This window comes from Pecten maximus, chromosome 5, assembly GCF_902652985.1.
Source record: "Pecten maximus chromosome 5, xPecMax1.1, whole genome shotgun sequence".
Classification (NCBI taxonomy): domain Eukaryota; kingdom Metazoa; phylum Mollusca; class Bivalvia; order Pectinida; family Pectinidae; genus Pecten; species Pecten maximus.
In genome coordinates this window covers 21,690,409-21,706,521 of record NC_047019.1, presented here as the reverse complement: position 1 = coordinate 21,706,521, position 16,113 = coordinate 21,690,409, and the positions used below count along the sequence as shown (strand labels likewise).

General features: G+C 36.6%; 1 protein-coding gene and 1 long non-coding RNA gene across 2 annotated transcripts in view; one reads left to right on the top strand and one right to left on the bottom strand.

The window, feature by feature from the left end:
• Positions 1-198: 198 nt before the first annotated feature.
• The window catches only part of LOC117328359, a 30,815-nt gene continuing 14,900 nt past the window's right edge, over positions 199-16,113 (bottom strand). The window contains exons 4-15 of the mRNA XM_033885885.1: positions 12,943-13,126; positions 12,556-12,731; positions 12,086-12,181; positions 11,802-11,941; positions 8,170-9,988; positions 8,064-8,092; positions 7,574-7,888; positions 6,502-6,612; positions 5,603-5,886; positions 4,960-5,016; positions 4,491-4,630; positions 199-3,560 (exon numbers count right to left, since the gene is read on the bottom strand). Coding sequence (XP_033741776.1) covers positions 3,392-3,560; positions 4,491-4,630; positions 4,960-5,016; positions 5,603-5,886; positions 6,502-6,612; positions 7,574-7,888; positions 8,064-8,092; positions 8,170-9,988; positions 11,802-11,941; positions 12,086-12,181; positions 12,556-12,731; positions 12,943-13,126 — 3,520 coding nt within the window. The 3' untranslated portion in view covers positions 199-3,391. The remainder of the gene's footprint in view (positions 3,561-4,490; positions 4,631-4,959; positions 5,017-5,602; positions 5,887-6,501; positions 6,613-7,573; positions 7,889-8,063; positions 8,093-8,169; positions 9,989-11,801; positions 11,942-12,085; positions 12,182-12,555; positions 12,732-12,942; positions 13,127-16,113) is intronic.
• Positions 13,614-14,819, top strand: LOC117327501. Its single transcript, XR_004532659.1, has 2 exons — positions 13,614-14,106; positions 14,400-14,819. It is a non-coding gene; the product is annotated as an uncharacterized LOC117327501 (long non-coding RNA).

The window sequence follows — 16,113 nt, the reverse complement described above, 5'->3', positions numbered from 1 at the left end:
GTAGCCATCAATTCCTCTAAGCTATGTAACAAATTTCTTTACTTTTAAGTCCTTTTGTTCATGAGATATTACAATGTAAAATGATACATGACACTTAACAAAGACAAGGTTCAAATGTCAAAGTCCAGTCTTGCATACCACTGCCAGTTTGAGCTCAAACTATTAAAAAGATTATACAAGAAAAAAAGAACAAAAATGTTTGTTTTGAAACAAAGCAACATCTTTATTTTGAAGTAAATAGAAAACAAACAAATGAACATAATATGTTGTGCAATACATAAATAGGCCAATGTATAATGGCTGATAACCGTTTAAACGGCACCTGGACAATTAACAGGTAAAACAATCAAAATGCATCTGGCGTAAAGAATAGAAAAGTTTCCCAAGACAATGAAATATCACTCTAAAAAATTAAAAGAGGCACCAGAAAATTTGGCAATATCGAGGCAAATAAAACATTAAGCATTACCGGTATAATGAAGGAGTACACACTCTGACGAATGTTGTCAATTCAGAATTTGGACCCAAGTCATTAGCAAAGTCTGAATAAATAAGGAACTTCTACAGACAATACAGCTGCTGTAAAAGAATCATTGGAACAGGATCAATTTGTGCCTGATGAAGAACTGGTCTTCAATAACCTAGGCAAAATCTGAGGAATTTCTTCATATTAAATGTGTTAAGTGTGTTACTGTGCAATGGCTGGTGTTGTTTACTGATAAAATGGTGAAACATTTTGGTTGATAATGCCCAATATAGTACTTCACATTCACACCTAGAATATCATTAGGTATTTAGATGAACAGGATTCAAACGGTTCACAGCTATGAAAATTCCTAATGTATTTTTGTATATATATATATATATGACATCCCAATACAATCTTTGTTAGTTTCAGTCCATTATTAATTCCTACAATCTCCAGCAATTTTTGAACTGGTATGGAGATAAATAATTGTTTATACTGTCCAACCAAAATCACAAAAAAAAACCACAAAAAAACCCGACCTTTCCAGAAATTTCCCCAACACATCCACTATGTTTGCTAATTTCTAATGCTGCTGTTTAAATATATTTAAACAAAAAAGTATTGATTCTGAAAAAATATTGCTAAACAATATTGTTTCAATTTGAACGGTGGTGTCTAGCACTTGAAAACAATGCATTATGACAGAAAAAAATTTAACCAACACCCATGTTGATGTCACAGAGACTGCAATCAACCAATCAATCAATTTAATAGCTTCTAGCAAAAAATCAACTAGATTCAAAGGGAATCAAATTTACTAAAACCCCAGCTTCCCTAATTTATATCATCAAAGCAAAAAATCCACAATTTTCTACTAAAGTTCTCTCATTACCTGTAACTTTTTTTTCTCTTTAAAGTAGACATTTGTTCAAATTTACAAGTTTTTAATTCTATGCAACAACAGGATTCCAGGTTTGTCAACTCATCATTTTCTATTGTGTCCATCATGTAAAGAATTTCTTAAATCTGGAGTCCCCCTGTGGGAAAGACACCGTAAAAGGTGACACTGCCGTGAAGTATCCCAGATTACATCACTGTGCAGATAGGAGACATTGTACTGATCAACAGACAGTTTGGTAAAATAAATAAGGCTGCAAAACACTAAATTCTATGCGAGTCTTAATAGCATACAAAGATAATATCTATACCCTTCTTCAAATAGTTCATAAATAAATAAGTTCAACAGCATGCAACAGGGCTTTCAGAGATAACATATCGAAAAGCAATTTATGACATCCTTTGGTGAAAGTATCCAGGTTCCTGAAATAGCTGGTTTTGTCAAAATTTAACATTAGCATATATATGGGGGAAATATTTTCAAAATACTTAATTCAGTAGTAATACTGAACACTTTCATCCATAAACAGGATCCCCTTTTTTTATGAAATCCGAAGGGTCAAATTGAAATATCCTTTACAATTGGATCCACGAGTCAAAACCCATTTTTAGAAGTCAAAAGCATGCTCTAAAAGTACAAGGAAAGCCCTGATACAAACTGAAGTAGGTTCACAAAAGATTAATATTTTGAAAGCACTGCTTACAAAATGAATCCAGTTAGTTAAGTTACTACAGTATAATATGCACAATTATAAATAAGCTTGATCCAAGTTCAATTTTCAAAACTATACAATAGTTATGCTGAATTTCAGCAAAATATATCTGCACCAAATTTTCCATCAAAACTTCAATATCAGTGCACCAATATTCTCCTAACAATTGAAAAATAAAACCCAGGAAGAATTCCCTTGGTGGACTTTGTGATTATGCAGTGTTAAATATTTGAGACAATTATGAATCTCTTCATCATCCTGAAATATCTAAATTTGTTATTATCAAATGTAATTCAGAAGTTTAAATCTATTAAATAAATTATGTATACACCAATACTTATTTGTGATTAATGTGTACCAAAAATTAAAGATACTCACAAAACAGTCCAAACTTTTAGTTTTTGTCAAAAACATAAGTGATGTCTTCACTATCTTAAATATCCTTAACCTCAAACTAATTAACCAATTTGAAATTAAACAATGGTTAGATTCATTTAATAAAACCACTGATCGTTTTAGGTTTATACAGCAAGTTACCACAGACAGAACTTTTACAGTCTAACCTATGATGAACAAGAGAGAGAAAGATACTCCCATAACATCACTAAGCTGTTCTTCCAAGAAATTTTACGGAAGCCATTCTAACCTACATCGACCAAAACAGTCAACAAACGGCCAATCCCAGCCTCACACCTATACTGGTACTGTAGTATATCAATTACATTTGGATGAAAACACTCCCCACAGGATCGTGTAACTTCCAATTCTCCTCACTCTGAATACTTAACACTAACAACAAGCCTAGCTCACCTGTTCCTAGAAATGCATTTAAAACTTTATCACCAGGGATAATTCTGAATTCGGACAAGGTTGCAGTAATTTAGGATTGTATGGTGATTACTTGGTTAGGATATGTCCCAGAGCTTTGCTACGCTGCACAGTGTATCCAACTGTGGTCAAGTTTCATGAAGTCGGAGTTTTACACCACTCGGCTACCTATCCATTTCATTCAGTCTCATCTCAGTGCTATGCCACCCAGTTGTCTGATTTATTCAGTCTGCGTCTCGGTGCTATGCCACCCAGTTGTCTGATTTATTCAGTCTGCGTCTCAGTGCTATGCCACCCAGTTGTCTGATTTATTCAGTCTGCGTCTCGGTGCTATGCCACCCAGTTGTCTGATTTATTCAGTCTGCGTCTCAGTACTATGCCACCCAGTTGTCTGATTTATTCAGTCTGCGTCTCAGTGCTATGCCACCCAGTTGTCTGATTTATTCAGTCTGCGTCTCCATGCTATGCCACCCAGTTGTCTGATTTATTCAGTCTGAGTACCAGCGCTACGCCGCTCCGCTGTCTGGGTCCCTATACTGATGAGCGGGACAGCTGTGGACGAAAGACCCAACATGTGCATCAGGTTTCGTCGGATTGATGTCCCAGATGTGGTAGTATCACTTGGTTTCTCCTTCTCTGACTCTTTCTTTGCCCTGTTAATATAAAATATTAAATATTAATCTAAAGTACTGACAGCCCTGTTAATATAAAATATTAAATTTAATCTAAAGTACTGACAGCCCTGTTAATATAAAATATTAAAATTAATCTAAAGTACTGACAGCCCTGTTAATATAAAATATCAAATTTAATCTAAAGTACTGACAGCCCTGTTAATATAAAATATCAAATTTAATCTAAAGTACTGACAGCCCTGTTAATATAAAATATCAAAATTAATCTAAAGTACTGACAGACAGCTTCATTAAAATACATACAAAGATAGCATTATATGCTGGACATGTTTATCAAACAAAACTAACCACAGATACAATTCATTCTAGGGAATATCAATACAGGTCTCAGATAAGCTCAACGAAATAAATGTCCTCTCTGTGTTAAATATCTTATTTTGTGTAATTTACAGAGCTGGATCTACATGTAATCTTATAATGATGTGTACAGTTTTACCTGATACCAATGACTATAATGTCCGTTGTTCGATTCACAAATTCACCTCTAACCTAGCATTGATACAATATGTATATTATTGCTATTGAACCCATATTGGATCAAATATTTGCCTATGGTTATATTTCCATTATCTGGCAGATTTTATTTTTTATCACATTATTTAGCCAATCACTATTGTACAGTATAATTTATGTACTCATAGCATGTAAAGTGGTACAAGGGTTAAGTATTGACAGTCTGACTCCTAAACACACACACATCCTTATACAATACTAAAATGTGTGGAGATGTGAATGGATGCTCACATACTTCCCCGATTGTGTTCAGTATTTAGGATTATACAGTTAGATCACACCAAACCTTAAATATGTAGTTCATTACCTTATTTATATGCATAAATGATACTAAAATGTGACCCCTGTATCGCAGTACAAATTACTAAGACTTACCCAGGCCTACATATATGTAGGTCTCCTCTATTTGTCCCATAGATAATGCCGTCCCCAACACCAGGCAACCAGCGGGCAGAGTTCACACTTACATGGGTACGAATATCCATATCACACGGGTGCATTATATCCGATACATGCTAAATAAAAGGTAATAATACAGAAATTATTTGAATTATAAAGCAAAGCCTTTCATACAACGACACTAGATATTATGTGGAATTGGTACAAGTTCAAAAATTAAAGAAATCATAACAATTTAGTTTTGATAAAATTGAAATTGCAAAACTTGGAAAATTTTTAATTTTTTTTTTAACAATACGTCATCATTTTATCATACCTAGGCTTCTTATGACTATCATACCTAGGCTTCTTATGACTATGTATTATAAACAAAAGAGACACAGTATGAATTAATATCTTGCATTGGTGACTTTTGGGAAATATGGCATTTCATTGGGATACCTACCGTGGTGGATTTTTCTCCTGCCAACTCAGTATCCATCTTGTACACCTGAGCTACAAGCTGAAAATACAATTGAATTTAGGTATAAAACTATAGCACCATCTGGTTAAATAGATAACTGTATAAAACAAAACCTCACAGAAAGTATTATCAAAAGAGAGAGGCTTGCTATAACCTTGATCCCTGCTTAACATTGAATGAAAATAAACAATTTTCTGTAAAACGATAAGGATGATACAGGTACATGTTACAGGTAAAGTCAAGTCAAATGTGTACGAGGAATATGAGTTAAATTGACTGTCAAATCATGTTAATTTTAAACTAAAGGTGATTCCAAGAAATCCTACCTTTGAATTGTAATGAAGATCTGTCATATCGCTAGTAGTCTGATGACTAACAGTGAAGTGTCAATTTTAATCAAGTGAGATTGACTTTGTGTTAAGCCCCTAATAAGCTGTCATTCAAACTGTACAAAACAATCCATCTTGAACTTTAAAACATTCTGGTACGTTTCAGAATGTTATCTAGTTTGCCAAACTCATTCTGAGTCTCTGAAATCAGTGGTCACCAAAACATTTCCCACAAACATTTCAGAACATTTTTGGTTTAAAATTCATGAATGAATAGTTTCACATGTCCATCATACCTGATTAGAAGTGAAGACCCATGACAGCCTTTTGGCAGCTAGTCCCACCATAACAAAGTTTGTCCTGGGGGATATGCTCACAGATATAGCATTAGGCCCAAAGCTTTTTGTAAAGAGGCACTGTCCTCGTGACTCTGGTACCAGGGAGAAGATAGCCAGGATATTGTCATCTGGGAATCCTCTATGACTTGGTACGAAGGTCCCAAGAAGTGTACGATCCTGGGAGATATCACAGCTAGCATCGTTATGGAGCTTACAGTGAGGAACAATCACATCCACGGTGGCTGTAAATACAATACAATATACATCTAAGTTTTGTAACATTATGGAAAAGTAGATCATATCAAATGATGAAATATTAGACATTGATATAATATACCAGGAAGGAATAAACACATTATAGAAGGCGAGGATACAGCATTAACAGGAAGGCGAGGATACAGCATTAACAGGAAGGTGAGGATACAGCATTAACAGGAAGGTGAGGATACAGCATTAACAGGAAGGTGAGGATACAGTATTAACAGGAAGGTGAGGATACAGCATTAACAGGAACAAATAATGACAAACTACTATAAAATGTACATATTTTAGAGATGATCTTAATTTAGTGATTTTCAAAATGAAAGCATTCTGCTAAACTATCATTACTGTTCCTATATAAAATAATTTCTACATGCCAACTCACCAATGCACAAATCTGTTAAAAATTCGGCAAGGTGCTAAAATTGAGTTGTGCCAAATAAAGTATGTCTACAGTAGCACATTAGGATACAGCATTGACTGAACAGGTTTGTTAAGCCATCACAAGATATTAAGTTCTTGTACTGCTCACAAGAAAATCATACCAATACAAAATATAAATTAGTTTTCCTAAAGTGTCCTTAAGTGTCACTTACGATCAGAAATGTCTGGTATGTCACATTTAGTGAAGTCCCATGCCTGTATTCTGTGGGTGTGGTTGATGATGTTATTGGCCACGGCTGGCTCACCTCTACCCATGAAGGCACCTACAACAATACAATACATCAGGAACCTGGACATTTGATTATATACCTAATATTTCATCAGGTTTAAATTAAATACTTGTCAAGATTTAATGGGTACAGTAACTAACACAAAATTACACGTAATTACATAACTTGCCCTGTCCTGCTTTGTAGTAATTAAAATTTCAGTATTTAAAAAAAAAAATTAAAAAGCATTCAATTGATAGTATGGAAGTACATATATGTTACAGGCATATGTAAATACTGATGCATTGCAAAACAAATATCAAATTTTGCAAAATCACTCCTCAAAATTCACCTAGATATGGCATTTTTCCTCCCAAAATAATAACTGTCAGTGAGAAGAAAATACATCTGATACATTATAGAATGTATTCCAGTTAGACTCTTAACTAAGTTTATGTCAGCTGGAGAAACAATACAATTTTTATATCAATTTCTCATCATCTAAGGTTTTTAACCCAGAAATACAGAGAAAAAAATTAACATTATTCCCCAGCATCCCTTATTTCCAATGAATTATAAAATCTGCATGATATTATGTAATGTAGGGTGTGTTGATATGTCCACTATGTGATATAACTATACCAAGTTTGGTTAAAGTTGGAATTATACTGTTTGAGCAATGGATCCAAGCAAAAAACTTGTAAGTGAAATGTTGGTAACGTCACCGCAGGCGATACAAAAACAAACATAGCCAGAAAACTTGAACATATACAATGTAACTGGTCTGTTTTTTTTTTATATAATACTTAACTTCATAATACCATTCCTTCTTAACTTCATTAAGGTTTTTTTTCTCCTAAAGATCATTGACAGAAAAAGTCTCTTTACAAAATCGTCACAAGTAATATTCTAAGTTGAACTTGAACATTTAAAAAAGTAACAGAATAAGTAATTTTATTTGTTTAAACCTCAGACTACCTTGTAGAACTGATCAACAAGGCATCCAAATACCTACCCGCAATGGCCCTATTAATGGCTGTCTGTAGCGCATCATTGGGGCGGTTGATGGTGTCGTCAAGGATACTGACGGAGTAGTGTGGATGAAGGTGATGGCGTTGCAGGGAATGCCAACTGTGAGTACTAGGAGGCAGTGCAAATGTGGACGGGAACGACTCTCGTGCTGGCAGGGGCATGTCGGAGTCAGAGGGGGGTAAGGAATGGACCTGGATGTTTGTGGCTGTAGACTGGGAAGGCCCTCTGAGGGCCGTCTCCAGTAAGGGATGAGGGGCTCCAACACCTGGACGACGATGACTCCCAATGTCTGGTGGACCTGTGAAAAAGTTTATGTTGAATTATTATTTGTTCCAGAGAAATGATATTAGAAAATATGAAATAACTGAAATTATCATTTTATTGAATTCTTTTGTGAGAATGTGCCAAAGTAAAGCATTAATTTATTTTAAGGTTTTTCATCATTTTTCAAAGTTAAATGTCTATTGTTATACAAGTAGTGTAAATAGGTTCCATGTACATTCTGTAGTCTTGAATCATATTAAAGACTTAAGCAACAAAAAAACATTGGAGTACCACTGTGACATTGTTCAGACATACCTTGAGGAATGTTGATACTGGGTGATGGGGACAGGGGACCTACGAGTACTCTCCGGACACCGGGTGATGGTTATAACTGGGTTAGTTTGGGACGGGCCATTTGTCCTGCTTTCTGTTACAGGTGGGACACTTGGTACCTCCTCAGCCGCTGTCTGCTGGGAGTCCTGGGAAGGTGACAATGATTGTCTAGATATCAAGTAGCTATCCCGGTCCTGTTGTAGCTGTTGTATACTTTCATGAAAACTGTTTCGAAGCGACGTAATTCTACGATCAAGTTCGTCCATCTCGCGTTCAATACGGGCTGTAATTGTTGCAAAATTGTCCTGTATTGCTTGGTACCCTTGGCCATTGTTATTATCACTGGAATTTGTTTGTTCCGCAGTCTGTGATTGGTTATTATTATTATCACTTTGAGTTTGTAACACATACACTGATTGGTTACTGTCTGGATTGACCACTGAATTATTATCACCTTGTGTTTGTATATCAGAATTTCCTCCTATATTCTGAATGGTGTGATTGTTATCACCAGTACTAGGGTCCGATGGGATACTCCTGACAGTTTGTAACAAAGAATTTAACTGGCTAGGTGGAATACTGATCCCTTGTGCTTGGCTAGCCAGGTGGAGTAGAGAACTAAGCCTATTCTGGTGACTAGAATGCTGACCCTCTGCTGCATCAGCTAGTACTGGGGAGCTACTGGTGTCTGTGCTTGTCTGAGAACTTGCCACATGTGTGGTTACAGGGTTCTGTGACGTGCTGGCACAGACGCCCTGATGCCGAGCTGGTCCATAGCTATGTACCTGTACCCTGGACGGGTTCAAGTTTCTGTAACGCTGTCTATAAGTTTGAGATGGCTGTGAAAATGCACTCCGGGTGTGGTTGAACCTTCGACTTGCGAATGGCTCCCACCGGCCATATGTAAGCTGGGACCTGTTAAAGTTACAACACACTTGACAGTCCCTGTTGTCACAGTCAGAAGCATGCTGGCCCAGACCATGCTCACCAGTGTGAGAGTCTGTCCTCAGTACTGGGGTCCGCTGTAGAGTAGGGAGTTCATGAGACCTAGATAGTCCTCTCATATTATCTACTGATCTGGTAGATAGAACACCAGTCATGCTTGTAGTAGCTCCTCCATTGGTTGCTAAGGGTAGATTCATTGCACCAGTTTCGTTGTTGCGCTCCATCGCCACCAGGTTTGAGCTGGAAGTCTCCCCAGAATTGTTTCCAGTACAGTTCCGACACCTATCAGTCAACCCAGGGTTAACAGTAGTGGCCGTAGTGGACCGGACATTATGGCCACTGTCCAGTACAGTTACTGGGCGTACCTCTCCACGCCTAGATCTCAATCGACTATGATCAGATGCACTACGGCCAATGACTTCAGCCCTTTGAGCCAGAGCTGAAACTCTTCGACTCAAATCAAATGACCTTTGATGTAGGTCAGATGACCTATGATTCAGGTTGAGTTGACCTACATCAGATGGCCTTGAAACCCTATCCACTTCCTCCTCCTCTTCTTCCTCGATGATTATGTCTCCAACCTCATCAGCCTGAGAGGCCCCTCTAGGGGGCGGACTCCAGGCAAATGGTCGAGGAGCCATAAATGGAGGAACATTATCACTGATAAAGGGAACACTCTCGCTGTCGGGGTTGGACTGTGTTGCCGGAGGGTTTCCTTCCTGTTCTTGTCCAGTTGTCAGCATTGTTGACTCGGTAACATGAGCAGCATACTGTCTGGCATAGTTCAGGCCCTCTTCATGTATAGGTGACCTTGTCCTGTCTCTTGAAGCGCTGCTCTCCTGTGCATCAGCATACTCTGAAGATAGAAGAAAATAGGTTAAACAAGCATAATGGGTATTGCTATAAACATTTCCACTACCGGCCCCTGCTAAAATAGGTACAGCGATCTTAACTTTGACCCAAAAAGCCCTGAAACATGAAACTGCCCGAGATATACTGATTTACCATTGTGTGAAGTTTGATCAAAATCCCTCAGGAAATGAAGCCGCTGAGTGCTGACAAACTTCAGTGTTATGTACATACGTCAATACATAATATAATTCTGTATCATAACATACTTATGAGTGTAAGACTCAGTTTATTACATACTGGTAACTCATATTTATGAGAATATATGTTCTATGCAAGAGAAGGGAATTCCACATAATATGTTAAGTTTTTTGTAACAGTGACACTCATGTTACTTATGGTTATTGTGATGTCAAGTTATTTGTAACAATATATAGTGATATTACACATGTCTTACAATTGATATGATACCTCAGGTTTATGATGTTACCTGACAAACTGTATGATACCTGTGATATATGATGTTACCTGACAAACTGTATGATACCTGTGATATATGATGATACCTGACAAACTGTATGATACCTGAGGTTTATGATGTTACCTGACAAACTGTATGATACCTGTGATATATGATGTTACCTGACAAACTGTATGATACCTCAGGTATATGATGTTACCTGACAAACTGTATGATACCTGAGGTTTATGATGTTACCTGACAAACTGTATGACACCTCAGGTATATGATGTTACCTGACAAACTGTATGATACCTCAGGTTTATGATGTTACCTGACAAACTGGATGATACCTCAGGTATATGATGTTACCTGACAAACTGTATGATACCTGTGATAACTGATGTTACCTGACAAACTGTATGATACCTCAGGTATATGATGTTACCTGACAAACTGTATGATACCTGTGATATATGATGTTACCTGACAAACTGTATGATACCTGTGATATATGATGTTACCTGACAAACTGTATGATACCTGAGGTATATGATGTTACCGGACAAACTGTATGATACCTCAGGTTTATGACGTTACCTGACAAACTGTATGATACCTGGGGTTTATGATGTTACCTGACAAACTGTATGATACCTGAGGTATATGACGTTACCTGACAAACTGTATGATACCTCAGGTTTATGATGTTACCTGACAAACTGTATGATACCTCAGGTATATGATGTTATCTGACAAACTGTATGATACCTGAGGTATATGATGTTACCTGACAAACTGTACGATACCTCAGGTATATGATGTTACCTGACAAACTGTATGATACTTCAGGTATATGATGTTACCTGACAAACTGTATGATACCTCAGGTATATGATGTTACCTGACAAACTGTATGATACCTGAGGTAAATGACATTACCTGACAAACTGTATGATACCTAGGGTTTATGATGTTACCTGACAAACTGTACGATACCTGAGGTATATGATGTTACCTGACAAACTGTATGATACCTGTGATATATGATGTTACCTGACAAACTGTATGATACCTCAGGTTTATGATGTTACCTGACAAACTGTATGATACCTGGGGTTTATGATGTTACCTGACAAACTGTATGATACCTCAGGTATATGATGTTACCTGACAAACTGTATGATACCTGTGATATATGATGTTACCTGACAAATTGTATGATACCTCAGGTATATGTTGTTACCTGACAAACTGTATGATACCTGGGGTTTATGATGTTACCTGACAAACTGTATGATACCTCAGGAATATGTTGTTACCTGACAAACTGTATGATACCTGGGGTTTATGATGTTACCTGAGTAAGATCCCTGAGCTGCTGAGCCCTCGTTCATGACCCGGTCCCTCCTATAGGCCTGGAAACACTCCACTAGGTTGTTGTATACACTGCGAAGTCTCTGTGTCCTCTGGGGTCGTGCCACAGGGTTGTTCCTACCGCTGAAATACACATCATCAACATGTGTAAATGTTAATTTCTTAGCTTCCATACAAATTAGTATCAATGTCTGTCTGTAAAATGCAATAGTAACTATGTGTTCTAAAGTGGTAGCATTACTATTTTATGATTTAGAGACAACTCACTTGATGAAGGAGATCCTGGAGTTGGCCTGATGTACCATGGTGTTGTTAGCTATACCTGTGTATAGGTAATGGCCGACAGAGTCAAACCGCACCAGTCTGAAAGATACATATAAACCAATAACCATCTTAACCTCTACTATACCATCATAACACACAATTTTACCTCTGCTATGTGACAATCTACACTTCAATAGACTATGATCAAATTGACCATATTATAGCATAGACATTAGACATCATGTACAAAGTTATCTACAAATATGCATCTGGCCACAAATAAGCCCCTTCTTCATTCTCCCACAATCATCAGTGATGAATATTAGTAATCTAGTACTTCACACATAAGCTCTCCTCAAACTTTTATACTGAACTTTTACACCAAGGAAGGGGCCTTGTTTGAGGACAAATGCAATTTTTCTCTCTTTTTTTTTTATGGGTGAAAGTACAGTATAATAATTATAACAACTGACCTGATTCTCTCATACTCGTGAAGCGTCTGACAGCAGGCGAACGGCTCTGCTTGATTCCAGTCCCAGAAATAAATCTTGTTACCAACGGCAAACACAAGCACATGATCGATAGGGTGAAAGGTCATAGACGCGATCACCAGGCTGTCCTTACATCGCCATACCTCGCTTCCTCCACCCTGATACAAAGTAAGAAGAATCACAAAACTTGTACAACTCAGTTATTAAGTTGCTAGAATGATGACAGAAAGTAAGCATACATATGCACAAAAAAGGAACGATTGCAAGAACATACCAATTGAACAATATATCCTCAATTTCTTTAAGAAGGGATTATACAGTAACTGCATTTTCTGACGATTCACATTTTTTAAGACAGACATAACATACCTGTAAATCCCATATTCTGACCTCTCCTGCCAAACAGCCAGAGGCAAGGATTTGATTGGACGAGGGATGGAAGGCAAGGCACCATGGTGTCCGAGGGTGGCCGGACAGGATGTGGGTACATTTACCAGTGGAGAGTTCGGTCACTCGTACTGAATGGTCACCATGAGTGGACGCTACCTTTGTCCTGTAACAGAACAAGTGGACATATCAGACGTTCTGCCAGTCAATGTTAATACTGTGATATATCTGATAATCTAACCTAAAGTTCGGGGATAATGAAATTCACAATTCTGATAAAGCACTTTCAAATATTCAATTCCAAGTTATCTGGGTTTGAAAAAAACTGTTGAAATATTAGTAAATTTTATCACTTTTGTCCCCATCCATAAGGCCCCTTAGGCCTGGAGACCATACTATTCACAATTTTAATGCATCTTTGGTCATGAAAGGTTTCTGCAGAATTTAATTGAAATAGATTCTAGGGGTCTTTGAGAAATAGCAGACAGACAGACAGACATTCTTTATTTCCTCTTCAACAGAGATTATGTATGTCAAACAGTTTACATTTCATATAATGTGATCTGACTTAATATTGAACATGGTAATATACATATCGATTCATATATATTTATAAAAATAGATAGATAACTTACGATATATTCCTGCATTATAATTGTACAATACAATAAACTAATTGTAGAAAACAAAAAAAACAAATATGCTTTTATCTTATACAATAATGGACATCTTATGATAAGAACTTTTATATTAATATTTCATATTTTAAGCTAATTACAATAAAGTCTCCATCTCGTACAACATTCCATTGATATATCTAGACATATTGTAACAGTGTCATTATTTAATGACATTTGGGTATTATTTAGATTTATCCATTTTTGTACTACTGTGCATGTACAGGCTCTGTATTTATCATATGTATATGTGTACGCAGTTGTATCGTATGCTATTTATATATATACATGTAAACCTGTTTAACAGGTCAGAGGTCAGAGTTATTTTTATAGTAGAGTGACCATGGGTCAATGCGCACCCGCGCTTTTTAGGGTAGCATCACTCCCGTACTAGGCACCGTTGTGAGTGGACGTGTATATGTTGCGTCTATATATTTAGCGCATCCGTGTTGTACCAATCTACATCACTGTGAGTACTTCATAATTTCTAACTTTAATGTATATTGTATTGTATGTAGTAATATTTGGATATGTTGAATGTCAATTATTTCCTTTATAAATTAATTGAAATAATTTACTTTAATATTGGTAAAGATTGTCCAGAAATTGAATTTCCCGCCACTTTGTTATTAATTATTCCGTGTGGATAAACGTTTTGGTTTAGCTGATAGGCGTTATGCATTTAGCCTTTTATATTAAACATTGTAGTTAGTATACGCTGCCAGTACATGTTAGTAAATATTGTTTATTTTATTATTGTAGCATTTATATGCGCTGTAATATTGTACGGGTTGTCTCCCCGGGAGTCGAGCCCTCTTCGTCAAATGAAGAGGTAGGTTTTTTATATGGCTCCATTTATATTGTGTTGGTAGCATCATTTTTAAGAATATCCATGTACATGAGAAATTGTCATTGTTTGTATAAGCGTTACGCACTTGCTACTTTGACAGATCTGTAATGTGCATAGTTCAGTAGTAGTTGTAACGTTTATGATTACGCCTGGGTTAGTAGGTGTTCTTGAATCTTAGGTTCTAAGCGTTATGCTTCCGGTTGCGTCAGGTGCGTACACCTGTCGTGTTATTGTGGGATGGATTATTCCACTTTGAGATTGTAACTATTTTACTTATTGTTGTTATTTGTTATTTTAGGGTGTTTTATGGACTAATAAATTATGAATTGGAACTCAAGCGTTGGAGTCATGGTGTAGACAATTTGAGTAACCGACCCGGCTCAAAACGACCGGTTACAATATTTAATAACAGTGCTTCCCACTCTATATCTGATAAATATACATTTGAGCGATCACAAAGTAAAAAACTACATTGATCTTCATTGCTTAATTCCGAAAATTTTACATACGATAGTACTTCTATAGCATTAACAATACCATCCATCATTTTATCACGACTTAAATATAAACATGGACATTCTAGTTAGAAATGCAGAATAATATCTTCACTTATTTTATCACATAATTTGCATTTAACTGCTTCATTTTCACAATATATTGAGTGTTTAAACAATTCTACGAGGTCCCATACATGCTGCTGGGATACTTCCTTAGTGCTCAAACGTAATATATACAGTGGAACTTCGTTAACTCGAACTCGGATAACTCGAATACCCCGCTTAACTCGAAGTACCTCGCCGGTCCCGGCCGAATTCTCTCTTTATCTTAGTAAAAAAAACTCGGATAATTTGAATTCGGATAACTCGAAAAACTCGGATAATACGAAGTAAAAATTTGGTCCCAACAATAAAAATCCTACTTGAAATGTTCGAATAACTCGAAGTATAATTTTCGTCGATCGGTGGCAAACGCCGACATTTTTTTAAGAGCTAAGTTCCGTTTGTAATACTGAACATATCGGCACTACTAACCTACATGCTATTATAAGTGTTTCATAAATTCATAAAAGAAATTGTCGGTTGAATCTTATAACAAGAAGTCTTGGTGATAAAAAGTACTGCTTTACTTACATCAGGTAATTTCCCAAGGCGGTTGCCGATATCAGTACACACGATAGTCAACAACTCATCTACCCGTTCGCTCAAGCGGAACTAATCTCTGACACACCGGTAGATCTACCCGGCTGATGTTTTTACAGGTGTAGAAATGACACGGTCACCGGCGCCTATTAAATCTTTAAACTGCTGAAACAATAGCGTAATTACTGCCGAGGTGTTCAGAGTACAACTGTAACGGTCAGTGCTGTCTATTAAATCGGATAAAACGCCAACTCAGTTACAGTAACATTTTATACGCACATGCGCAGCCCAACTTCCGGTGCTAATACACATGGAAATGGCGTGGTTATCAATAAAAAGTAAGTAGGCCGATCAAACAGTATTTTATATATGTCCAATAAAAGGTAATGGTTCTGTTACGTTTTGTATGCAATCTGTGTTAAACTTAAACGGTTATTTGTTTTGACATTAATAACTTGTTATTTTATCGAATTCCGTTTTATCGTTT